This window comes from Grus americana, unplaced genomic scaffold, assembly GCF_028858705.1.
Source record: "Grus americana isolate bGruAme1 unplaced genomic scaffold, bGruAme1.mat H_35, whole genome shotgun sequence".
NCBI classification, from domain to species: Eukaryota; Metazoa; Chordata; class Aves; order Gruiformes; family Gruidae; genus Grus; species Grus americana.
The window spans coordinates 25,911-47,950 of record NW_026561355.1 but is presented as its reverse complement, the minus strand read 5'-3'; the positions used below and the strand labels follow the sequence as shown (position 1 = coordinate 47,950).

At 42.4% G+C, this 22,040-nt stretch overlaps 1 protein-coding gene across 1 annotated transcript in view; it reads right to left on the bottom strand.

Annotated features, from left to right (window-relative positions):
- LOC129200305 (mitogen-activated protein kinase kinase kinase kinase 5-like) overlaps nucleotides 1-22,040 on the bottom strand; it is a 50,520-nt gene that overhangs the window by 28,087 nt on the left and 393 nt on the right. The window contains 2 exon segments of the mRNA XM_054811628.1: nucleotides 3,399-3,456; nucleotides 21,635-21,902. Coding sequence (XP_054667603.1) covers nucleotides 3,399-3,456; nucleotides 21,635-21,742 — 166 coding nt within the window. The 5' untranslated portion in view covers nucleotides 21,743-21,902.

The window sequence follows — 22,040 nt, the reverse complement described above, 5'->3', positions numbered from 1 at the left end:
CCACCTAACGAGATCAAAGAGCTGAGGATGGAAAGGACCGCTGAAGGAGTCAAAATGGCTTGTAGAGGTCACACTAGTGGGAGTTAAGGTCATGCCTGAGGTTCTGCCCATTGACCACCACTCACTAGGTCATACGATCATTAATTCTGGTGGGAGTGGGCAGGTTCAGTAATTGAAGACATTTATGTAACGGAGACTGAGCCACAGCCGCTGACATCTGAACTGTGCTGCGTGCACGGGGCTGGATTTCCAGAAGACCTTGCTGACTGTAGAAGATAAGAGCTGCAATGGGAAAGTGGTACCACCAGCACGGCCTGGCTGCTCTTTGCTTGTTGACCTGCACTGGTACGCTTCAGTGGAAACTTCAAGAAAGAAGGAAATGAAAAGCTAAAGAATTAATCTGAGCCTTTTTTTTCATTTATTCACTGGAATTTTTCAAGTTTTTCCAACTGAAAAACATGTTCAGATTCCAGGAACTTTTCACTGTTAAATAAATAAATAATCACTTGGCAATGAACAGCTAGGCTCATCGGAAACCTTACATCAAGCAGTCCAAAGGATAACACACTGTTCTTGCATGTGGGAAACCCCAAATTAATTTTCCTGTGATCACTTTACAAAAGAGCCTAGCCATCACCCTGAACACCAGACAACAGAGTGACTCTCGTGCTATCTAATCAATTCACATTTAATTTACACTAAAAGCAAAAAGTATATGAAAACTTTCAGCAAAAATCCTTCAAATCACCTTGAAATGCCCTACCGGGCAGTAGGGAAACCAACATCCCATGAGGTGGGAGACGCAACTGCTGGTCTTCATTGTAAATAAGACAAAGATGGGTCTGAACTCCTCTTCACTTATATTCTCTAACCCTGTGGTAGATGGGGACTCCCACTGCCTTCCTCTCCCACTTTATAACCGGCACTTTGGTCTCCCTGATAATCCAGCTCAAGAAGAAGAAAACAAGGGGTGGGGTAAAGCCACCAAACCGCTCCACTTTAGAAATGTTTCCAGCCCTGCCCTGCCCTGCCCTCCCCCCCTTTTATTTTGGGAAAAAGTACTTTGGTGAGTTAACCCAAATTCATGCATAGTTACTTGACATTTTCAAAATAGCTGAAATAGGGGGAAAAAAAAATATTGAGAGATTCCATGCAAGATTGTTATCTTAACAAACATTAAGGATTTTTTTGGAAGACAAAAAATCCCCAACTGTAAAGACATTATCATTCTTCCCTCAAAGTTTTGATCTGGGATTTCACAACCAAGAAATATGGGGTGAGGCACACACATTGATCCTCCTGTCAAAGGTTTGAAAATTATTGTTCAAGGATAACCAACACATCGGAAAAATTTAGCTGGCCTGGAAGTCAGCTGGATAATACTAAACTTTTATGAAGAATGAACATACTTACTGCTATTTAAAAACAGTCCTCTCTGAATCTTTATTCATATGGCTAAAATAAAAATTTTAAAACGTTTGGTTTCTGACTCTCCAATCGCTATATATACCACTGGTCATAGAGTCCTCAGTGGGAGAGGAGCTAGTCAGATGCCTTGGGTAAGCACCGTAGAATTTTAAAAGTTCTGCGAGCCCGGATTTAACAGAAAGCTGGAAGAACTACAAAACACAACAGCAGGATGGGCAGAGCCATCTCTCAGGGCTCAGCTCCTCAGGGCTGCACATTTGGAGAGACCGGGAGGACAGAGGGCAGCCTTTCCGTTTATCAAGGACCTGCAGGCATTAGCAAAGCCTTTGTGTTTAAGAACCCACGACGCCTCTCGACCTGAGTGACTGAACAGAACCAAGCAACAACAAGCAAACGAGACAACGTATTTTCCTAGGCAAGAAAGGGGAAGACAGCACATCCACCTCACTTCCTAGCAAGGTACAGACACTGTGAGCTCCCCATCAAAATTACAGTCTTTTAACACATACAGTCGTGAATAGATGCTGGTGTTCAGGGACTGGAGACATTTCAGTGCTGGTCATCAAAACCTCAAATCACGGAAGACAGGTCGGCAGGGACCTCCAGAGGTCTCTGGTCCAGTCTTCTGCTCCAAGCAGGGCTAACTGCAGAGTCAGGTCACGTTGCTCAAGGCCTTGCCCAGTCAACTTGAGAAAATCTTCAAAGCCGGAGATCCCACCACCTCCTGGGCCCTGCCCCAGAGCACAAACACCCTCCTCATGAAGAATTTTCCCCACATCCAGCTGGACTGTCCCTTGCTGCAGCCTGTACCGACTGGCTCTCCCCCATTTGCTGGGCACTCCTGACAAGTCCTCCAGCTTGGCTCCAGCTCCTCTGCCAGTCCGCCGTGGAGGACAGTGGTTAGATCCCTCTTCAGCCACCTTGTCCTCAGACTAAAAACCACACAGCCTCTTCTACACTATGAGTCTTTCCAGATTTTTCTCCATTTTTCCCACCTAAAGAGTCCGTATTTATTCCCTGCAGCACTCCAGTTATGGAAGTTATCCCATTGTGTCTCCATAAATCCTACTACTTTCTTAGTTGTCCCTTAATTGCTGCATAGGCTCCAAATGTCAGTCCACGAGCACTGGGCAAGCACACATTCCCAGAAGAAGCCTCGCTCATGCCCTGTCCCAGAGAGCCAGGACCCTGACCAGACACAGCACAGCAGTACAGGCAAACCACAACCACAGAGAGACTAACGTGGCAAAGAGACGTAGAATAGGACTATGCTAAGGAGGGATTTGAAAGGTAGGCCAGCAACCAAGTAATGAGAGATTCCTTCTTTGAACAAACACAGGATCCTCAGGTGGGGCTGTTATGACTGAGGCGATAAAAAGCTCCTCTCCTCATTTCCCCTCAGGACATAATTTCTGATTTCAACTCTATGCAGGATTCAGATTAGGCTTCAACTTAGCAAATCTCTTGGGCAGCAAGTGAGCTTCTCCTGCGTCTCCTACTTTTAGGAGTGGCAGAAAACACATGGGGACATGATAGCACAAGCCATCCTCCTCCCTCCTTAGAAAAAAGACGACACATCAAAAAGCACAGAGGTCTGTTTTTCCCAGTGGGCATAAGCATCATTGCCTGGTCCCTTCCCCCTTTCAACTCACACAGCCTACCAGCTCCCTACTGTCTCAGAGCTCACAATTTACTATCTGTCCTTAATCTTCTCTTTGTACTAACAACGCACTAACTGCGACATCTTTTTATACAACAACTGATAAAGCAGACAAGAACAAACAAGGAAATAGTGAGGAGGACATAGCTAAAAGTAATGGTGCATTCTGCAGTGCTTCCTGTCTTCTAACCACTGAAATTATAGAAAACCTAAACACTTCTTTGTCTGGAGCTTCATAGCCATGTGAAAATAAACATATGGGGAAAATGAAAATGCAATTCAAAAATACAGAAAAGAATGTAAAACTTACCAGGCTCTAACTTGATTATTTTTACAGCAGCCAGTTCGCCCGTATGAAGATTTCTAGCCTGAAATAAGAAAATTAAGACATTTAATTATACCGCAAAGGCATCTCACACAGTCTTACAAACTGTGAGAAGATACACTATGATGTCATGTGTTACAATATGGCACAATGCAATTAGCCGAGAGTAACCTGGGTGAGGATTATCTGGTTTTGGTATTAGCACACCATCAACCTAGTTGTAGTTGAGAAGTGTTACTGGCAGATCCTTTCGAGACTTTAAAAAACCCCCAGCTATCTGCCCACAAATGAGAGTTCATGCCTCTCAAACACCATTTCTAAGGGTTCTTGAAACTGAGAAGTTTCTGCCATCCGTGCTGGCTGAGGTGGTACAAAAGCACCATGCTGCAACGCGGACTGTCAGAGCACAGAGCACGCAGTGCTCAACCACCCATCGCATGGTGCTAAACCTCAGCGTTCTCTGAAAGTGGAACCGAGAGGTGGAGGGGCAGGGAGAAGCACTACAGATGCTGCACCGATGAGTCACAGCTCCCTGAGAACAACTTAACTCTGAAAACAAACTCCTTCCAGCAGACCCTGACAGAGGCGAGTGGTCCCCACGATCCTCAAGAAGAAGAAGGGATAGGGAGCTCCAAGTAAGTCTTTACAGAACTGCCCTCTCCAGGTACGCTGTAAACTTCAGTGAGAATTCAGTGCTGGAGGAAAATGTTACAGAAACATCAGATATAGAAAGTTTTAAGAGTGGATTTCACTAACACTTAACTCTAGTAAAATGTGCTCTAAATCACTTGGGCACCATCACCAGAGCTAAGCTGTATTATTTTTGACACACAACCTGATCTGATTAGGCACTGTGGCATTCCCCTTTTGCTGATCACCCAAAAGGTACAGGAGTCTAAGCCCAACTGTTTCATTCTTGCCCTAACAAACATGCAGAGTCTTCTGAACATCTGAAATCTGGTTAAGAGAGAGATTATAGAAAATTGAGGGAAAACTGGGGTAAGTGAAATCAATTTGGGCAGTTACTTAAGATGAGGATGCAAAGCAAATTTGTCCCTGTGGACTGAAGGAAGCCACTACAGAACAAAACACTCTTCTCTTGCATATGGACAAGAAGTAGTCTTAATTTAACAACAGGTAAAGCAAGAACTTGAAAGACGAACCCCTCAGTTTTGTCAACACTTAGCCATGCTTTCAAATTGGGAAAGGCTTTCCAGCCGGGGGGGGGGGGGGGGGGGGGGAACCCCAACCAACCAATAACTGGCCTTTCAAAGTCCTGTAGTGCTCAGCCAAGAGATGGGTGTCAAAAATGAATGCCAAGGATACAAATATGACTCAACTGAAGTCAAAAAGAACGTGAACAATTGCACAACAGAACCAAACATCTGAAGCAAACAGAACAAATCAATGGACACAGAAACAGATAGTGATCTGCTAACCACAAAGGAAACCTTTATCACTTCTTAAAGTTCCTTCCTGTAAGAGATGCTTTTTAGGCCACGGCAAAATCATTGGTACCCTTCTGGTATCCTTCAATATCCAGAAGCATCTAAGCATGAACAAAGGATTAGGACCTCTCCGGTCTCCTGCCACCACATCTAACAAGATAAAACACTGATGTTCCATAAGAGACCAAGCACACTATCTTGGTGAAGCCAGGGAACCCCTACCATCCACACTTGTATCCACAAACAGCTAAGCCGTTCAGATAACGGAGAATGCATAGTTTCCAGAAGATCAGCTTCATTTCTGAAGTAGATCGTATTCCTTACCGATATTCCTTTTCCATATAAGCAGTAACTGCTACTGTTATGCTGAAGTCTGAAAGAATGGACATAGCCTGCCAAAGGCCTTTGGTACGCAGACAGCTTGGCAGGGACTTGAAGGTTCAGGCCGGAGAAGCTCACTGCAATTACTGGCTCTTACACACGATAGGCCATAGAGCTTCACCAAATTATGTCCTGCTGCTATCCGGTATCACCATTAAGTTTTTGCATATAAGCTATAGCCTGGACATGGACTATTTTGGGTTTCAACCATCAAATTTGTCTGCTGGAATGGAAAGCTCTTCACTGGATCGGTATTAATGAACTAAACACATCTCACCCTAAGACTGGTTCTCTGGTCCTACATTTTAATCTTCCAACCGAACACACTTCTCCAGTTGATGACACCAGGACCACACATGCTACTTAACCCCTACCATGCCAGCACCAAAGGCAAAAATGCTAAGTATTCCCTGATCCTCAATATCCTTCTTTGGATGCTCAGAGACACAAGAACTGTATTGGCTCTTCAATCTAGACAGTCGTATTGCAAGCATGCAGCAAATTACCCAGACCGATTGCTTCCCAAGAGAGATCACCTGCCCACAAACATGACTGATGGCTTTTGTTCCTTCATCTTGGACTGCACCAGCTTTACAGGGGTACACACATCCCTCTCTGCTGTCACTCTTGGTTTTTAAACCTTTATCTTCACACCTGTCTGCTGAAAACTCAATCAATAATGAATTACTGTTATCTTGCACATCATTAAAAATGTAAGAAGGTGAGGGCTAAAAAAACTAGTTCTCCATGGTACACAGCTAGATATGAAAACTATCAAATAAGGATTCCTCAAATCATTTCAAGACATGTTAGTTAAAGAAATTCTCAACTTATTTCCTATGAGTCACTACAGTTTGCTTTGTTCTACTTTTTAAAAAAGAATTGTGTAGTATCAAGAAGTCACAGACAGCAATGCCCTACATCAACATTGCTGCCTTTGTGAATCAAACCTGAAATTTTACTACAAATGTTATTTGACAAAAATGTAAGTTCTCCATAATTTCCCTGATGTGAAGAATTAGTTAATGATCAATCAATATGTCATACTGATACACTTCTTCACTGGAGGGAGGGAAATTGAAGCAAAGCTAAAGAAATTATACTTCTCCTAGTCATCTTATTTACATTTTTAAAGCCCAACAGCAAAATATCTGCCTCCTTCCTGTCCCCTGAAATTCCCTCAGTACTTCAAGTCTTAATTCAAAATTAGCTGAAACCAACCAGAGGCCAGGGGAGGTGTTCTCCCCTGCACGCCAAGACCTGCCAATTAACACATATAGCTGCTGTTCAGTATCTCATGAGCTATTATTGACATAGCAAATTATCATTCATATCCATTTATCACATAAATATGACATTTATATAATGAACTTTGATGATACCTTCTGAATTCTAATATTTCAGTCTAATGGAAGATAAAACCTGTTAGATTTCTTATTGTCTTTAAGTCTGCTGGTCTTGAGTCCTTCAATATGTAAGGAAGTCTCCTAAGAACTCATCTTGACACTAAAAGCTAGAAGACAAAGCTCAGCACTTGCATAGCTCCCTCCTGTGCTGGAGCCCACATCCCCATCACCAATGTGGTCAGGTTCCCATGGGACAGAAGTGGAGCCTGACTTCCCCGGCAGATCAGGGGACTTGCTGGAAAGCTTTCCCCAAGAGGAAGACAGAGCTTTTGCTATCTGCTAGTCTTGATCTCAATTTTATTTAACGAGACTCTGAACTGAAAATCATGTTCCACGTTACTCAAAATGAAAATTAAAACGATAGGATTTTGGCAGAAAGATTGCAAAGCTCCAACAGAAAACTTGACCTACACAAGAATGGGACCAGAACAAGGGTATATTTGAATGAGGTGAGCCACACAGTCAGATTTATGTCACATATAGAGTATATTTATTGAGAAAGAAGAGCTAGGTATTAGTCTTTTGGTCACCTCTTCTTCAGCTGTCCTACAGCCTGCTATAGGATTAGTGACAGCATGACACTGAGCACGGCTCTTCCAGAGTATTTTAGCAGCTAAATACTAATACCACAGAATATCACACAGAGTCTGTGTTCAAAATAAAAACGGGGATCTGCATGGTGCCTGCTGCAACAAGGACCAGCTGCAGACAGAGCTTGTGTTAGGCCATCGGTCCAGGAGCAACACACGTTCTTCCAATCTAGGCACAATGTCAGTGGTGTGTCTCAACACCACGCTCAAAAATGAGAGGTGCACTATTAGTAGGACTGGGATTTTTGGGAGTTGGGAGAGTTTTATGATATCACACACAAAAAATCATCAGGTTTTCCCACTGAGAGTTAACTTTCTTCTCAGAACTGCATCATAAAGCTGTTGTGGGACAGTGGAACCCAACATGACAACCGTGGCAATCTCTGTGTACGGTGCTTCCCACCACACACCCAAACAATGCACATGAGAGAACACATTCTGGGTAGGACGCTTTCTGTAGCTAATGACCAGAAATAACACAGAAAACTGGTTTCAGAACCAGTTACACACTCTGCAGTTTTGTTTAAGAGTGCAGGCCAAACAATTCCACCCCAGGGGGTCCACAGTACTAAGCCATGTGAGATGGTCAAAAATTGGAGAATCATTGCACTTGGACATCTGAACACAAGTTTATGTGCTCAGTCTCCTTGTCCAGCTACTTTCCACTTCAACACTGAGGAAGAGAAGGGGAAGATTCAAACAGCAATATCACTCTCTCAGCCTCCAGATTAGTATTTTCAATTTCCATGGTGAAATGCCCTCCTCGCCCCAGTGTTGTCTGATCTCCAGCCTTGGATCAACAGCCCAATTCACCAGAAGAGCCGTTTGTTCAACTGTGTCTTCATTTAATCTAATCATAATTGCAGCTCCTGTGGCAACCCTCCCATGCATCCTCCTCTTATTCATTCCTTGCCAAGCTTCACTCATCGGTGACCGCGACATTTTGCTGTTTCAAGTGCTGCCTGCTTCTCCTCAGTTGCTGTATGTATCTTTAAAAGGTACCCTGACCTCCTGCCCAGCGATTGAAATAAAAGTTTCTCGTCTGCTTTCCTGTTTCTGGCCTCTTATACTTTGTAACTCTTAACCTGCTCTATGTGGCTTTGCTGAATCATTCCTTCCATATCTCACAGTCTCAAACCAACCCTTGAATTCACCTACCTCTGTCTCTGAACCCACATCTACCACTGCCTAGAGTTCTCAGCCAACTAAGGCGACCCAAAGAAATGTCTCTCACCCAGGTTGCTCTCAATCCATGAAAACAGATTCCTTTCTTACACACAGGAAGCACAGTAAGTATTTTAGTTGTGATTAAAAAAAAGGGAATCCAAAACATTATGGGCATTTGGGGAATAAAAAAAGATGCCTGATACAAGAGCCCCGAACAAACCAAGACTATTGCGTCTATGTACCAGATGACAGGAGCAGTGAAATAGAAGATGGGATCTTGAAACTGCCACCACTACCAGCCCATCCGTGGAGTAAAACTTCAGCGAGCAGCCGCCACAGCTTGCACAACCACCATGAGCTTTTCTACATGAGGATTCGGGTTTCACTACTTCTTGCAGTATCCCTCTCCCATATGATACAAACAGTCCCATGAACATGCCACATTCCTGTATATAATCCCATTTCAACTTTTTTATCCTACACTCAAACTGGTCACACATAGAGATGAGACATTTCTGCAAAGGAAGGCTCGTTTCTCAAGGTAAGGCCTGTGATTCCTCACTGCTGTTCACAGCACACCAGGAGAAACCCTCAAGACCAATTCTGTGGTCCTGTCGTCTCCCATTCCACTGCAGCCCCAACAGAGAGAACTGCCATATGAAGGACAGTAAGTGCTCAGGGGGGCCTCGGTAACTCTAACACAACAGTAACTTTGGGGAGTTTCAGCACCTGCTTGGGGTTTTTTCTGTGAACACACAAACACACACCCATAAAAATCAGTACCCAAGAGGCAATATAAAAAATCCAACAGGAACTGCCAGACTGGATTAGGTTTCTGATCTGACCAGTTTACCATTTATCCCTCAAGTCAGTGGCAAATGATGTGTTAGAGAAGAATTCGATCTTGGTGGATGGCGACCTGCTGGTCTGTAACAGAATTTGAATTATGTCCTAACGCAGAAGTTCAAATAACCATCCCTAGTCTCATCATAATTAACTACATAATTTTTCTTACTCTTATGATTTACATAAATCAGCGTGCCAGTTCTAAACAAAAGCTCTGCAAATTTCTGCTGGAAAACTATCAGGCAGCTAAAGCAATGAACAGCAACGCTGGATGTACTCTTAATGAATGGAACAGAGAGGCTTGTGCTTCTGAAACACCATCTCTTTACCAGCCAAGTTTAACACCCAGACTGTAGAGCTGGGTATTCATTAAAAGTCAATACATAACCAGAAAGCTTCTCAGAAAACCCAGTTTAAAAGCAACAAGAGTTAATCCCCACTGCGTAAGCCTAGAATTGCTATCCTTCACAAGGATACTGCAACGTTTTGCAGTCCTGTACAACGTTAGGGAAGCACTTTTGTAAAAGAAATCAAACTCTCTGAAAGCTCTGAGAAAAAAAAAAAAAATCCTTGAAAATTTGCACATAAAGGTTAACCCAAGCAGAGAGGCGGTTTCCTGCATTCCCCTGTATCTCACCTCCTGGATAGGTGCATGTACCAAACCCACGCAGGTGCAATTACTGCAGTTCAGAAGGGGGGGGATGTTCTGCTTTTCTGCTCAGTGCTTAGCGCATCTCCATAACAGATGCTGAACACATTTTTCTCCTTCATGCAGGAAGGTCTATGGATGGATTAAAAATGTAGAAGAAGGAACAAAAGAGGATAGGTTTGAAAAAAAAAAAAAAAAACAACAACCCAAAACCTGGGATGACTGTCAAATATTAATGCAAATCTTACTGAATGGGCTGAGATTTGTGCCAGACAGAAATAACTGTCCCTCCCATTCCGAGTCCTCGCAGCGCTCCGTTCATCGCCCGAGGTGTGCCAGTGCAGCTCACATGTGAGGCAGATGTCTAGCTAGTCTTTGCTGCTGGAAAAAGATACCTAACAACAATCTCCAATTTTCAGGGCTGTTTCTCTTTTAGGAGGCAGAAAGACCCAGAGGCAATTGTTCACCCTGCAATCTTCCAGCTGGGTTTCTGAGATGGAGAGCAGTACCAGGCTCCTTTATAGCAAAAGGCACAGAGGCTTTCAGAAACCATTTCCCTAACAGAGACTTTATAGATTCAACGCACTAAAAGAGAACCACCTCTTAAACCATCACCGTTACTTCTTTTCGGCATAAACAAAAAACAAAGATTCACATGCTAATTTTACTTTTTAATATGCATTTCTGAATTTCTTGTGTCAGCTAGTTTATACTGCAGTGGCACTACTAAAAGAGCCATCATTTGGATATGAGAGCTGAATATTGTACAAATATTGACGTTGTGGGTGCTCTCCAGATGGACGCTGCCACTCCCCATCCTTCAGGTGAGGAACATGCATCACTGCAAAGCGGGGGGCAAATTTCGCAGCTGTCACTCCGTATTTCTGCATTTACGGTGCTTGTAGTTTCCCTTATTCAAGGGACAGAACTCAGAATACGCAGAAGTACCGGGGTTCAAATAAATTCCACATTAAAACCTGAAACCCAGCACAGTAAGATCTGCAAGTGGCACTCCTAAGCACAGCTATAATGCAAACAAGGCTTACATGTATTTACTTTTACTGGCAGTTGGTGAAATTTAGATAGTATCTCTCTTGCAGGGAAAATTGGGAGGAGTGGAACCTACCTTTCACTCACAGACTTCAGGACACTTTCCTACTCAAGGCCAATTAACTCAAGCAATAAGGGATTAAAAGCTCATTAACGATGTTAGGCCAACTCCTTTTATTCCAGCACAGAAAACCAGACTAGGGATTTGTATAAGCAAAGTGTCTTTATAGATCTCAGCAGCCACTAAAACATGTAATTCTCATTCCTAACAACAACTACTGAAGGACAAAGACCTACGGCAGTAAGGATAACAATAATAATAAAGCAAAGATCAGTGCACATGTTAACAACATTTATTTAAGAAAACAAAACCCACAAAAAACCAAAAGAAGTCAGCTATAGGCTTCCAAGCAGAGGTTGGTTATTCTCCTATGAAATTTTCTTGGCAGGTCATCGTTTGCAAAATATTTGGCATGATCCTTCAAAATCGAAAAGTTAAAGTTAGACCCTGACCACAAAAGTGCTATTTAGCAACTAATGCAGCACAAGATACAAACAAATACCACATGAGAGGGAAAAAAAAAAAAAAAAAGCCTAATTTTGACTCAGTTGGAACAGACCGCTGGCAAGAACCAAACCAGAAAATAATCTTTTCAAGTTACAACTATGTGCATTAGATTGTTTTGAAAGGCTACTAGAAATAGCTCACTTTCCTAAGGTATAATATACATTTTTTAATGTAAGATCACACAAATCAAAGAATGCCCATGAAGCTGCTAGTATACTTAAAATCGAGCAGATGTTAAACAGCTTTACTGGCCACAGTATAAAATAGGGGAAAGGGAGGAAAAAAAAGAAAGAAAAAACACCCCCCCCACACATCTTCAAACATATTATTAAACTACAAAAAGAAGTATTTTAAAAGGCTTTATTCACCAAAAGATACAAAGAATATATGAACAATTTAATTTTATTCTTATGCTGAATGCATAGATCATGACACAGAAAAAACCTCCACAGCATTATGGACTATAAATTCGAGTAACATTAAAAATTTATATATTTTATCAGCTGCAGGGGAATTTATTTATTCCTTACAGATGAAAGAGCTGAGAGATGTATCAAGCAAAGTATTTGAAAAGTATCTGCATCTCTTTTTTTTTTTTAGTGAAAAGTGAGTTGATGAGATACACCACTCAGTCTTGTAACATCCCTACCAAGTCAAGACAGGCCTATTAACCCCACTTCATGCAAAAGGAAGGCACCAGCATTTTTTATTTCAGGGAAGCTACAAAGAACTTATGATTATTTGTACATAACAAGGATAGAACCACTAAGCAACACGTCATAGTCACGCAGGAAATCCATGGCTGGCGTCCAAAGCACTGGACCATGCTTTCCCATCACAACAAGGAATCCAGCTTTCTAGGCAGGCAAGAAGAAGTAGTTTCTGAAGGAAAAGGCAATGGCTTGTTTGGTTGTTTGGTTTTTTTTAATTAAGCCACTTGTGTTGCATTAAAGAAATTTAAGACCATCATTTTACTTCTTTGACACCACAGCAAAAGACATTTTTTTATTGCTTTGTAACTGTGAGTTAACACACAGTAAGACGTGTCCCTTCAGGAAGGGAGAACTGAGGAACTGCTGTTGGTATTTTAAAGAGGAGAAGAAACTGAAATTCAGAGATTGCAATTCTCATACCATCGCTAGCTGCATGCAACTTCCTAAAACACCAGAAATACTTTTCAACATATGTTCAGATTAGTCAGAACAAAATATCCAAGTATATGCGTTTTGCTGGGGGGGTGTGTGTGTGTTTGTTTTATTAATGCTATTTTGCCTAGAAATATTTTAGCCTTCCAAACCCAGGGTACAAAGCGGTATCGACTCCATTGCCTTAACGTAATGGATCTGACAGAATCTAGAGGGGTGCAGATGAAAAATGTCGATTTAAGTAGAAAAATGTAACTCCAACAAAGCAGTTCAGTAATTGCCTCCTTAAATTTCAATTCCTCAGAAATGAGCTAACAGTTACAAAACTAAAAGGAACAAGCCATAAAGTTGTCTTCACGAAGAAAATAGGTCTGGGTGGTTTGTTCTTTGTTATTGTTAAATAAAACAGCGACCAGAAAAGAAAGAATGAATAAAAAAGCAGCTGGGTAAATCAAAGAAGTTAAAAATCTATTAGTTAAAAATAGGAGCAGGGAGATGATTCTTCTGTCCTGAGGTTAAGCTTTGGTTTGCACATGTACTTTATCAATTGTCACCTTCTTGGGGTGGAAGATGGGCAAGACGCAATGATTTCCTCTCAATTTTCGTTGTGTACGTGTATACATACTGCAGTGTGCCTGCTTATTTCTGTACTGCTGTTCAGCTCTTTCTGCTACAGTAAGGCCCAACATTTATTTACAATCTTAAGTTTCTATCTTACGATGATGAAATAGTGATCAGTAATATTTCTAATTTGGTACGCAATTCAAAATCACAGCCTGGAATTCTGTTGAAATAAACAGAAATGACATTTTAGTAAATTTTTAATGAGGAAAATTAGAACTTTTTAATGTGCTAGATACATGAGAAAGGTTAAGTATGAAGTATGTTTTGCACTTATGCTGATTAAGTAAAGAGAGGAAATATGCTGCCATTTAATTACACATGATATCTTTCATGATTTTACAGCTATCTTATCCTATCACATCTTATTTTTAGCCAGAATGGAGGAGAGAAAAGAAACTTTTTTGACTGTTTTAAAAATTGTTTTCTTAATTTTGACTGATCCACTCATTTAAATGATGTAACTTGAAAAGAAAAAACAAGTTTTTTCTACAGCTTAATCTACAGACGTCAAACACTGGTTTCACTTCAGCAGCCGGGTTTCAAGCACTTGGCCAGTGACTTCCCCACTTTACTGGTTCAACTTTTTTTAAAGCATGGACCAAAACCATGCTGCTCAAATAATATGCATGCTACAGAAATTATATTACTACAGGAAATTAGGCCTGATTATTTAACTGGAACTTTAAAAATTTTTTTTTTCTTTTCGGTTTTAATATACTAGCAAACATCTTCCATCTTGCCTTGTTCCTCTTTGCCTGCCTGTCCTCCTCCTCCTCCCAAATTCCACCCCTGCAAGAGCTAACTTTGCTGCTCAAGTCAGCAGAGTCAGTCTGTACTCAAGACATCCCAGTGTGGGATTTAGACAAACCTCAACACCCACAGAAAGAGAAAAAGGAAAAATTTATGTTCACCTACCCTAAACAGACAGTCGGTTGCGACTCCTGAAGTGATGGCAGATCATAAACTGTTCCAGAGATCTCCCTACCCATCCTCCTAACTCCTTTTGTCCCCAGTTTGATATTGTGAGCCAAGTTTGAAAACACTCTCCAGACAGGAACTCTTTGGCAAAGTTTTAAAGGCACTACGATAATCAAAAAGTTAGTCATGCTTCTTCACAAGGAGCCAATGAGCAGAGGATCAGAACTCAAATAGTGCTTTAAATTTAAACGCAGACATGCCTGACAAAATGAAACAGCATTATCAGAAACTGCTCATCCTGTCCAACTACTGACCCAGACTCCTCCTAAATATCATGCTGGTGAAGGTATTTTGACTATGCAGATACACTCCAGCCTCAGAAACCCTCACCTCTCATGAGCTGCTAACGCCAAGAAGCGATGTCCACATACTGGAGCCTAGTTCAGCTACCTCCCTCCATGTATCCTATCATTATCCTCTCCCCTGCAATGGAAATTATCCTCTTAAGGCAGGGGGCATTTAAAATGGCAACACAAAACCAGTTCTAAATTAAAAGAGCTCTCAGCTGTTTAAGAGAATCTATCATTATATTTCAATTAACAGACAATACAACTGTCAATACAACTGTGAATACCTGCAAAGGACACATCAAATATTCTCTCTTACCCCACCGCAGACCAAGCGCATCAAAAGAAAAGTTTCAGCTGCTGCTGGTTTCAAACCCCTCATAAATACAATGCCGCTAATCACCAGAGAGCAATGAACACTCACCAGGAATTGTTTCCTGTCAAATTTTAATTCTCTAAGTTTTATGGAGACAAAGTACATCCATAAAAGATGGTATGGCCCCACCTTTATTCTTTCTACCTACCACATTTACATTCCATGCCTGTGCAAGAGACTTTATCAGTTATCTTCCCTTAAGATTAATGACTAAATCTCCCAAGCATCTTTGGGAGTCTAGTGATTACAACTCACCTATTATCTTGCATGCCTGTACATTAAGCAGTGAGTTAAGGCAAATGTAACACAATTCCATATTGCTTCAATAGCAATGATCAGCAAACAGCCATACACACAGTCAAGAACAGAACAAAAATAAAGCTTCTTGGGGTGGACCATCACATTAAATGTAAGAAGAAATAATGCCTTTAGTGCTGCACAGGAAAGAGCTACACAAAGAGCTCAAGAATGATTTCTTACCAAGAAGCCAGAAGAGTTCTCCTGCAATGACCTCTTCACTGTCTGAACAGAAACAGCACCTGCCTCTCTGGAACATCTCAAAATTCACATTTCAACAGGCTGTTCACACTAACCTGAAAATATGTTGCATTCAGCTTTCTTGAAATGTCCAGCCAAATCTTCCTCATTTCTATGAAAACACAAACCTTCTATACACTATATTCATGCAGAAGACACGAAAATAGACTTGGGAGAAGAGCAATTCCAAGAGTAAAGATGCCATTTCGACCTCTGCTGATAGAACTGGGAATTGCTCAGAAACCCCAGGCTGTAAATCTTGGGTGCATTCAGTTATCCAGACGTGTTGGCAATGAAAATGACCATTGCATCTTGTGGAGATAAAGGTGAAGCAGGTACTGGTATGCAAATGTCAATCTTTGATCTGTTCTTCCTTCTCAGAGGTTTCCTCTGCTGTTGGGGAGTGGGCAGTGTGTGTGTTTCAAAGCGGATGCATGAACTGCACTACTCACTCCCTCTGAATGGACATCTCATGTCAAAATGGAGCTCTGGGGTGGAAGGCAGTAAAGGCACAGCTCATATAAAACACCTCTCGTGTTCCAGACTCGTCTCCAAAAATGCGTGCAACATGCTCTCATGCTCTCGTTAACTCCTTCCTGCGCAAGTCCGCAGGATGCCTCAGCCTCACTCACTGATTGTACCACAAATAAATGAGGAGTAACAAACTCCATCTACCCAGCAGAATGTCTCCTGAAGGGTAAGTACTAGACAGTAATACTACAACTGAATACTACATCAGACAGAAGGCTGGTACCAACAGGACACTAATCTCAACAGAACGGACTTTCAGTTCCTCCATGGCTTAAGAGCTGCTGGGTACAGCCTTGGCACTAGCTGACAGCACCACACTGAAAAGTTGCCTCCACTCTTTCTTTGGCCCCTCAGAGAATCCAACCTGGGAGGATGATTCTCTTCAGAAGAGCTGGAAAAGGAATTAGACCTTATTTTTAAGATTTCAAAGACTACCTGCTTTTCAAAGTAGGAGAAATGGACATAGGGAGAAGCACTCTATTGCCACCACAGAAGCTACCATTAACAGAAAACATGAGCAACAGGAGGTAATATTTAAAGCCAAACTGCTTTGAATGTTCCATGATAAACACCAAATGCTTAATAAGAAAAAAAAAACATTACAAAGATTACAAATGGAAAAGCGAGAGCATGGCCTCAACTCCTGAATATCCTAACAGAGGGTGCCAATTATCTACCGAGCATCGTAATTCTCAGCAACATATATAGACTACTGACTGCCTCCTAAAAGAAAAGTGCGCAATTTCCCAGAAGAGAAACTCCACAGCAGCAAGAAGAAACTCAACAGTGCTGGTTTGATGCCATTCTAAACACCCTTCATATGGAAAAACAGGAGTACAGAGTTCAGGCATGGCTACAGCAAACACTGCTAACCAGAAAGCTTTGATCTGGAGAGGAAGAGTGGAATCCCCCAATGTGACAGATGTTTTATGGTAATTTATATGCGTAAGCAATGTATATTCACCGGGACAGAAGTGCTGAATCAAAGATGGCCAAGTCAATTGGTCTGCAGCTGCCAAAACATATTTGTATAAAGTTGGGAGTATGTGATTAAAAAGTGTCATAGCCATAACTGTGCTCTGGTAGTAAAACAAAGCCTTAATACTCCATCCTTAACCTGTTGACTTTAAATAGTAGAATGCTTTAACCGGTAAGTTCTCGTGATCTGTGAAACTAGACTGACATCAAGAATTTTTTTTAAAATATCAAACGCAGGTTCTCAACTGCCTTTGACTGCACCAGGAATTATACTCCAGAGCTCAGAGAATAAGGCACTGACCACATAAGCAGGGCTGAAACTTGACTCAAACGGGACAGAGTCCCACTTTTATGGTAGCCTTTAAAAAAAAATTATTTTTTTTAAAAAAACATATTTAAGGAAAAGAGTCTCTGTGTGCCACGATCCACTTTCATTGCTCACTATTTTCCTGCAGCAGTGATCAGTGGCAAACCAGTACAGGTTTCTTCTAAGTTAATGTCTCTATCTGGTGCAGGACATTAAAAAGAAAAAAATCCCAAAAGAAGAAAGACTGAGCAGGTGACTCAAAGGAATGAAAATTCCATGATATTCGATAAAAATGCGTCTCTTGTTTATGGGTAGTTTCTGCTATTAATTTGGTGCATTTCTCGTCCCCTGTGCTTACTTTTGAAGAAAGCTACTGTAGCAGTGTTCACAATCCTGCTTGGAAAAAACAAAACAAGACAGCTTTAGAACGGCTGCACAAGATCATATTTGATCATCGCCGCTCAGTGAGGACAGACATCCAGCTATTCATCCCTGCAGGAGCAGCCTGCAGAGGGTGCTGGGCTGAGCAAATACACCAGCTTTCAGCTCAGCTGCCAAACAAAAGCATTCAAAAAGACAGGCTACGTAAACCATCCTTTTGTTCCCCTTCTCCAAAATCAAAGATTAATTAAAACTCTGTTTGGGGCACTTGCATGAAAATCCACAAAAAGCCGAGCCTTGTGTAGTTGGGAGGAGGAGATAGAGGAGGTGGTAGTGAGTGGAAGCCTTTTGCTCCCCAGCAGAGTCAAAAGGCTGATGGTGAAGGCATTCACACATGTAGAAGACTTCAAATTCCTTTTTATGAGCAAGGGGTAGTGACCCCACATCTCTCATCACCACACAGGGTATTCTGTCCCCTAAATCTCTCCACCGATCCTATGCCAAGTCATTAATAATAAAAATGCCGTGCAGAAAATCCCAGTGAGATACAGCTAAAGAAAATTGTCGCCTTAGTTTTTGCTTGTTTTCTAAGTCCCTTCAGGACACCAACATCTACAAGTACATATAACCGAATGACTTGATGTTCTGATGCAATCCAATCCCACAAGCTAACCAAAACAGGCCAGTCTTACACTATTCCAAGTACTTCCAGAAAATATCACAGACTTGCAGAAACACGTGCTTATAGAGTTGATGACGTGAACTTGTTACCAAAACTGGCCTTATACAAACAAATTAGACCACAAGGCACTACTGAAAAGCTGTAGGTTCACTGCCAGGTCACACTGGCACCCATGAAATCTCATCAAGACCTGGGATCTAACCACATTACAGGAATTTACCTGGGATAGGATCTGACTGACCGCTTCCTAGTGCTGGAAATTAAATTCTATTTACAGTTTCTAGCGGCTTTTTTAATTTTCTGCTCCAAGACACTGGTCAACTGGATGTTTCTGCACTAACCACACACACAGAGTCTATTTCAGCACGACCCTGCAGATGATGATGAACAAACTTACATCATTTTTAAATACTGCTTTGAGACTTTCACGTATATGACCAAGGAGGGCAAACAGAAATCTTGCCAGGAAAGCCAAATTAAAACGTCACTCTTGTGGACTTTGCCTTGGCAGTGTTAAGGGATATGATGCTGAGGATGCTAACCATTTGACAGAGAGCAGGGACCAAAAAAAAAATAAAATACTGTCAATGTGTTATTAAGTTCCAGTGAGTACCCAATCTTCGTTATTACAGCCTCTTTCAGAAGTCAGCAATTTAAGATAGCTTGATACAGTGCTTTGAGAGATAAATTATTCCAATGGATTAGAATTGGCTTAACAGTAATATCCTCTATTAAAAAGAAAAAAAAAAGCTTTCCCAACACAGATTAGACAACTAACACATTAGGATTGCAATGGAAAGCGTACTTCCAAGACCCAAACTTGGATCTACTTACACACACTGTGAACAGGTAAGAAAATAGTTTATTTACAGATGGTTTCTCCCCCGCCCTGAAATGCATTTTGGGGGAAAATGTATTAAAACATCATCAACAATCCAGTACTTACGAGCAACCCTACAATCAACCATTGTGCTCCATGTGACAGACAAGGAGAAAACAAAAGCCACAAATACTAAGAAAACACGTTCCAGTTTTAAGCTTCCACAGTAGTAATGAAAAGCAAAGTGGGCAGGAGATTTTTTGAAAGACCTTAAATATTCTTCTGTAACCTAATAGTGAACACAAATATTTGCTTAACCTCCGCCTTCAATATCCAAAAAAGAACTAATTACTCTGAAAGCTACCAAATGCCCCAAGAAGAATTTGAGGCATGAATCACCACCACCAAAAAGCATCTGAGGAAGAGGCAGATGTCCCACAATCAGAAAGGCTGTCTCCTTTAGCCATCCTAAAAACAACTGTGCTGGAGACACTGGTGACTCATTACTAGCAATGGAACAGAGAAACCACTTGAAGAGGTGAGAGGAAAATTCCATTTTAATTTAAGAGCGCTCTCTAGCAAACCTTGCCTGAGCTCTGCAACATAACAACAATCGGATATTCACTAAGAAGTGCATTTTATAAACAGTACTGACAGCCCTCAGCAAGCACAAGATGTGCCATCTGTGCTTAGAAGAGACTTACCATGGGCTAAGAAAAATAAAAGTACGTTTATACGTAAGTCCTCTCAAGAAAAAAGATTTACCTTAGTTACTTTGAAAATTAACATAACATCAATGACTTTAAATAATAAGTTTACTTTGCATATTTGTCATAACAGCCAGTGCCATCCCATTCAGTATTCCCTTGATACAGTTCCTCCCTGTTGCAGGGCTTTATAAAAACAAAGAGCAAACCAATGACCTAGAAACAAATGTAGGCTCTCAAACTACTTTAAACTCATTAACTTTATACTTGTTTTAGACTCATAACAACGTCTAAAAAGACTGCCAAAGACTTTCATTTAAATTTGCCAGGCTGCACTATGAGAAGGCTTGGGTTTATTCCTGTCTGAAACTGTTTCAGGAATAGAAGGCACATTTTTCATAACCCAAAGAATGGAGACGGAGGGGAGGGTTGTGGGATTATTTTTTTTTTTTAAAGGGGATATGTTTACATGGCACAGAGCAGAGCCATGCATTCAAACCGGCTCCGGAACCGGAAGCTGTATGACATGTCAGCACAGCTCTCCACTAATTACCAGGATAATGAGAAGCAGAATATTTCTTTTTCCACGAAGAGATGACACAAAAGTACTTCTCTGCAACTCAACTAGTTACTTCTTGTCATGCTGCCCTGTACTATGCAGGCATACCCAAACAAACTAGCTCAAGGTATGCCAAGTTTTGGATTTGTGAAACCTGAAATGTCCTTTTAAAGGATTTAGTGCTAGATTCCCTAGCAAAGCAGCTGACTGATCTGTGCACAGCACTCTAGGGAGGGGGGGGGGAAGGAAGATAAATATGCACCATGAAAACTTTTAAAAATAACTCCCCAAGGCCATAAGTAACCATTTCAAAGGGGTGGTGGGAACAAGATCCATCTATAAAACTTCAGTTTGAACATTAGTGAAGAGCCCTCCCCCAGCATGAGCAATTACGGCTGCCTTTCATGTGGCAGAGTAACACACCTTTTCTTGTACAATTGGTTGTGTCAGGTCTATTTTAAACACACTCAACAGCATTACAAAGTAAAACATCACACATCACAGCCGCTCTTCCCATGCAGCTGAAAATGCAGGTTGCCAAACACAGGCCAAAAACTTTAAGACTTTCCCTATAAGCGACCCAAGCCTTAAAGCTGCTGAGCATCCCCAACATTTGGGGAAGGGGCTCACACCTCCCAGAGAAGGGCACAGAGAGGAATGCACCATGCCTACACTGTCTGTTTCCCATGGCTGCGGTTCTGGTGATGTGAGCACCAGGATGCACCGTTTCAAAAGCAGCTACCGGATTTGCAGCACCAACTCCACCGCGAGCTGTAACTCCGTTCCAGCTTCTGAAGGGCTTGTAATCTGCTTCTGCCTTTTGCACGCTATTATTAACCTCAGGGATAAACTTGCACCCTTTTAATCAGGTGCTTTAAGTGATGCGTTCTGGAAACAGGTACAGCAAACAGATCCCCTCTACTTTCTTTAGCAGTACCGTGGAAGGTATCACCCACAATATTCACCAGTTCAAACCTCTAAGAAAACGCTAAGACGGACCCTTCTCCAACGCTGCAAGTCAAATCTTTTTCAATCAAAGTGTTACACGGGGAGGGAAACCTCACGCTTTGTCAGGTGTGCCGCGAGTTCACAGGGGTTTCAGGAGCCACCCTGTCCCAGTCGGTCCCTTGACGCCCTGAGCCCGGCCTCGCCGTGAGGAGAACCGCCGCCGTGAGGAGAAGCCCCGGCCCTCCACGTCTCTCACCTTGTAGACATCGCCGTAGGTGCCGCTCCCCACCCGCTGGATCAGCTCGTAGTCCTGCTGCGGGTTCCGCCTCAGGATATCCCCGCTCGGCCGCGCCGCCGGCTCCATCTCCAGCCCCGCGCAGCCCCCGCCGGGGGAAGGGGACCAGCGGCCGCTTTCCTCCTCGCCCCTCCAGCCGGGGATGCTCCTAGCGCGGCAGCCGGCCCATAGCTCCTGCGGCGGAAAGCGCCTGCTGAGGGGAGCTCCCGGGGCGGGCTCTGGGCCGCGGCTGCCGAGACAAAGGCAAGCAGCGGGCGGTTGCCACGGCCGTTGGCGGCCCGGCGGCGGGGGCAGCGCCCTCCGCGGCCCGCGGCGGCGCCCGGGTCTCCCCGGGGCAACGGGGAATCGCCGAACCCGGCCGGGAGTA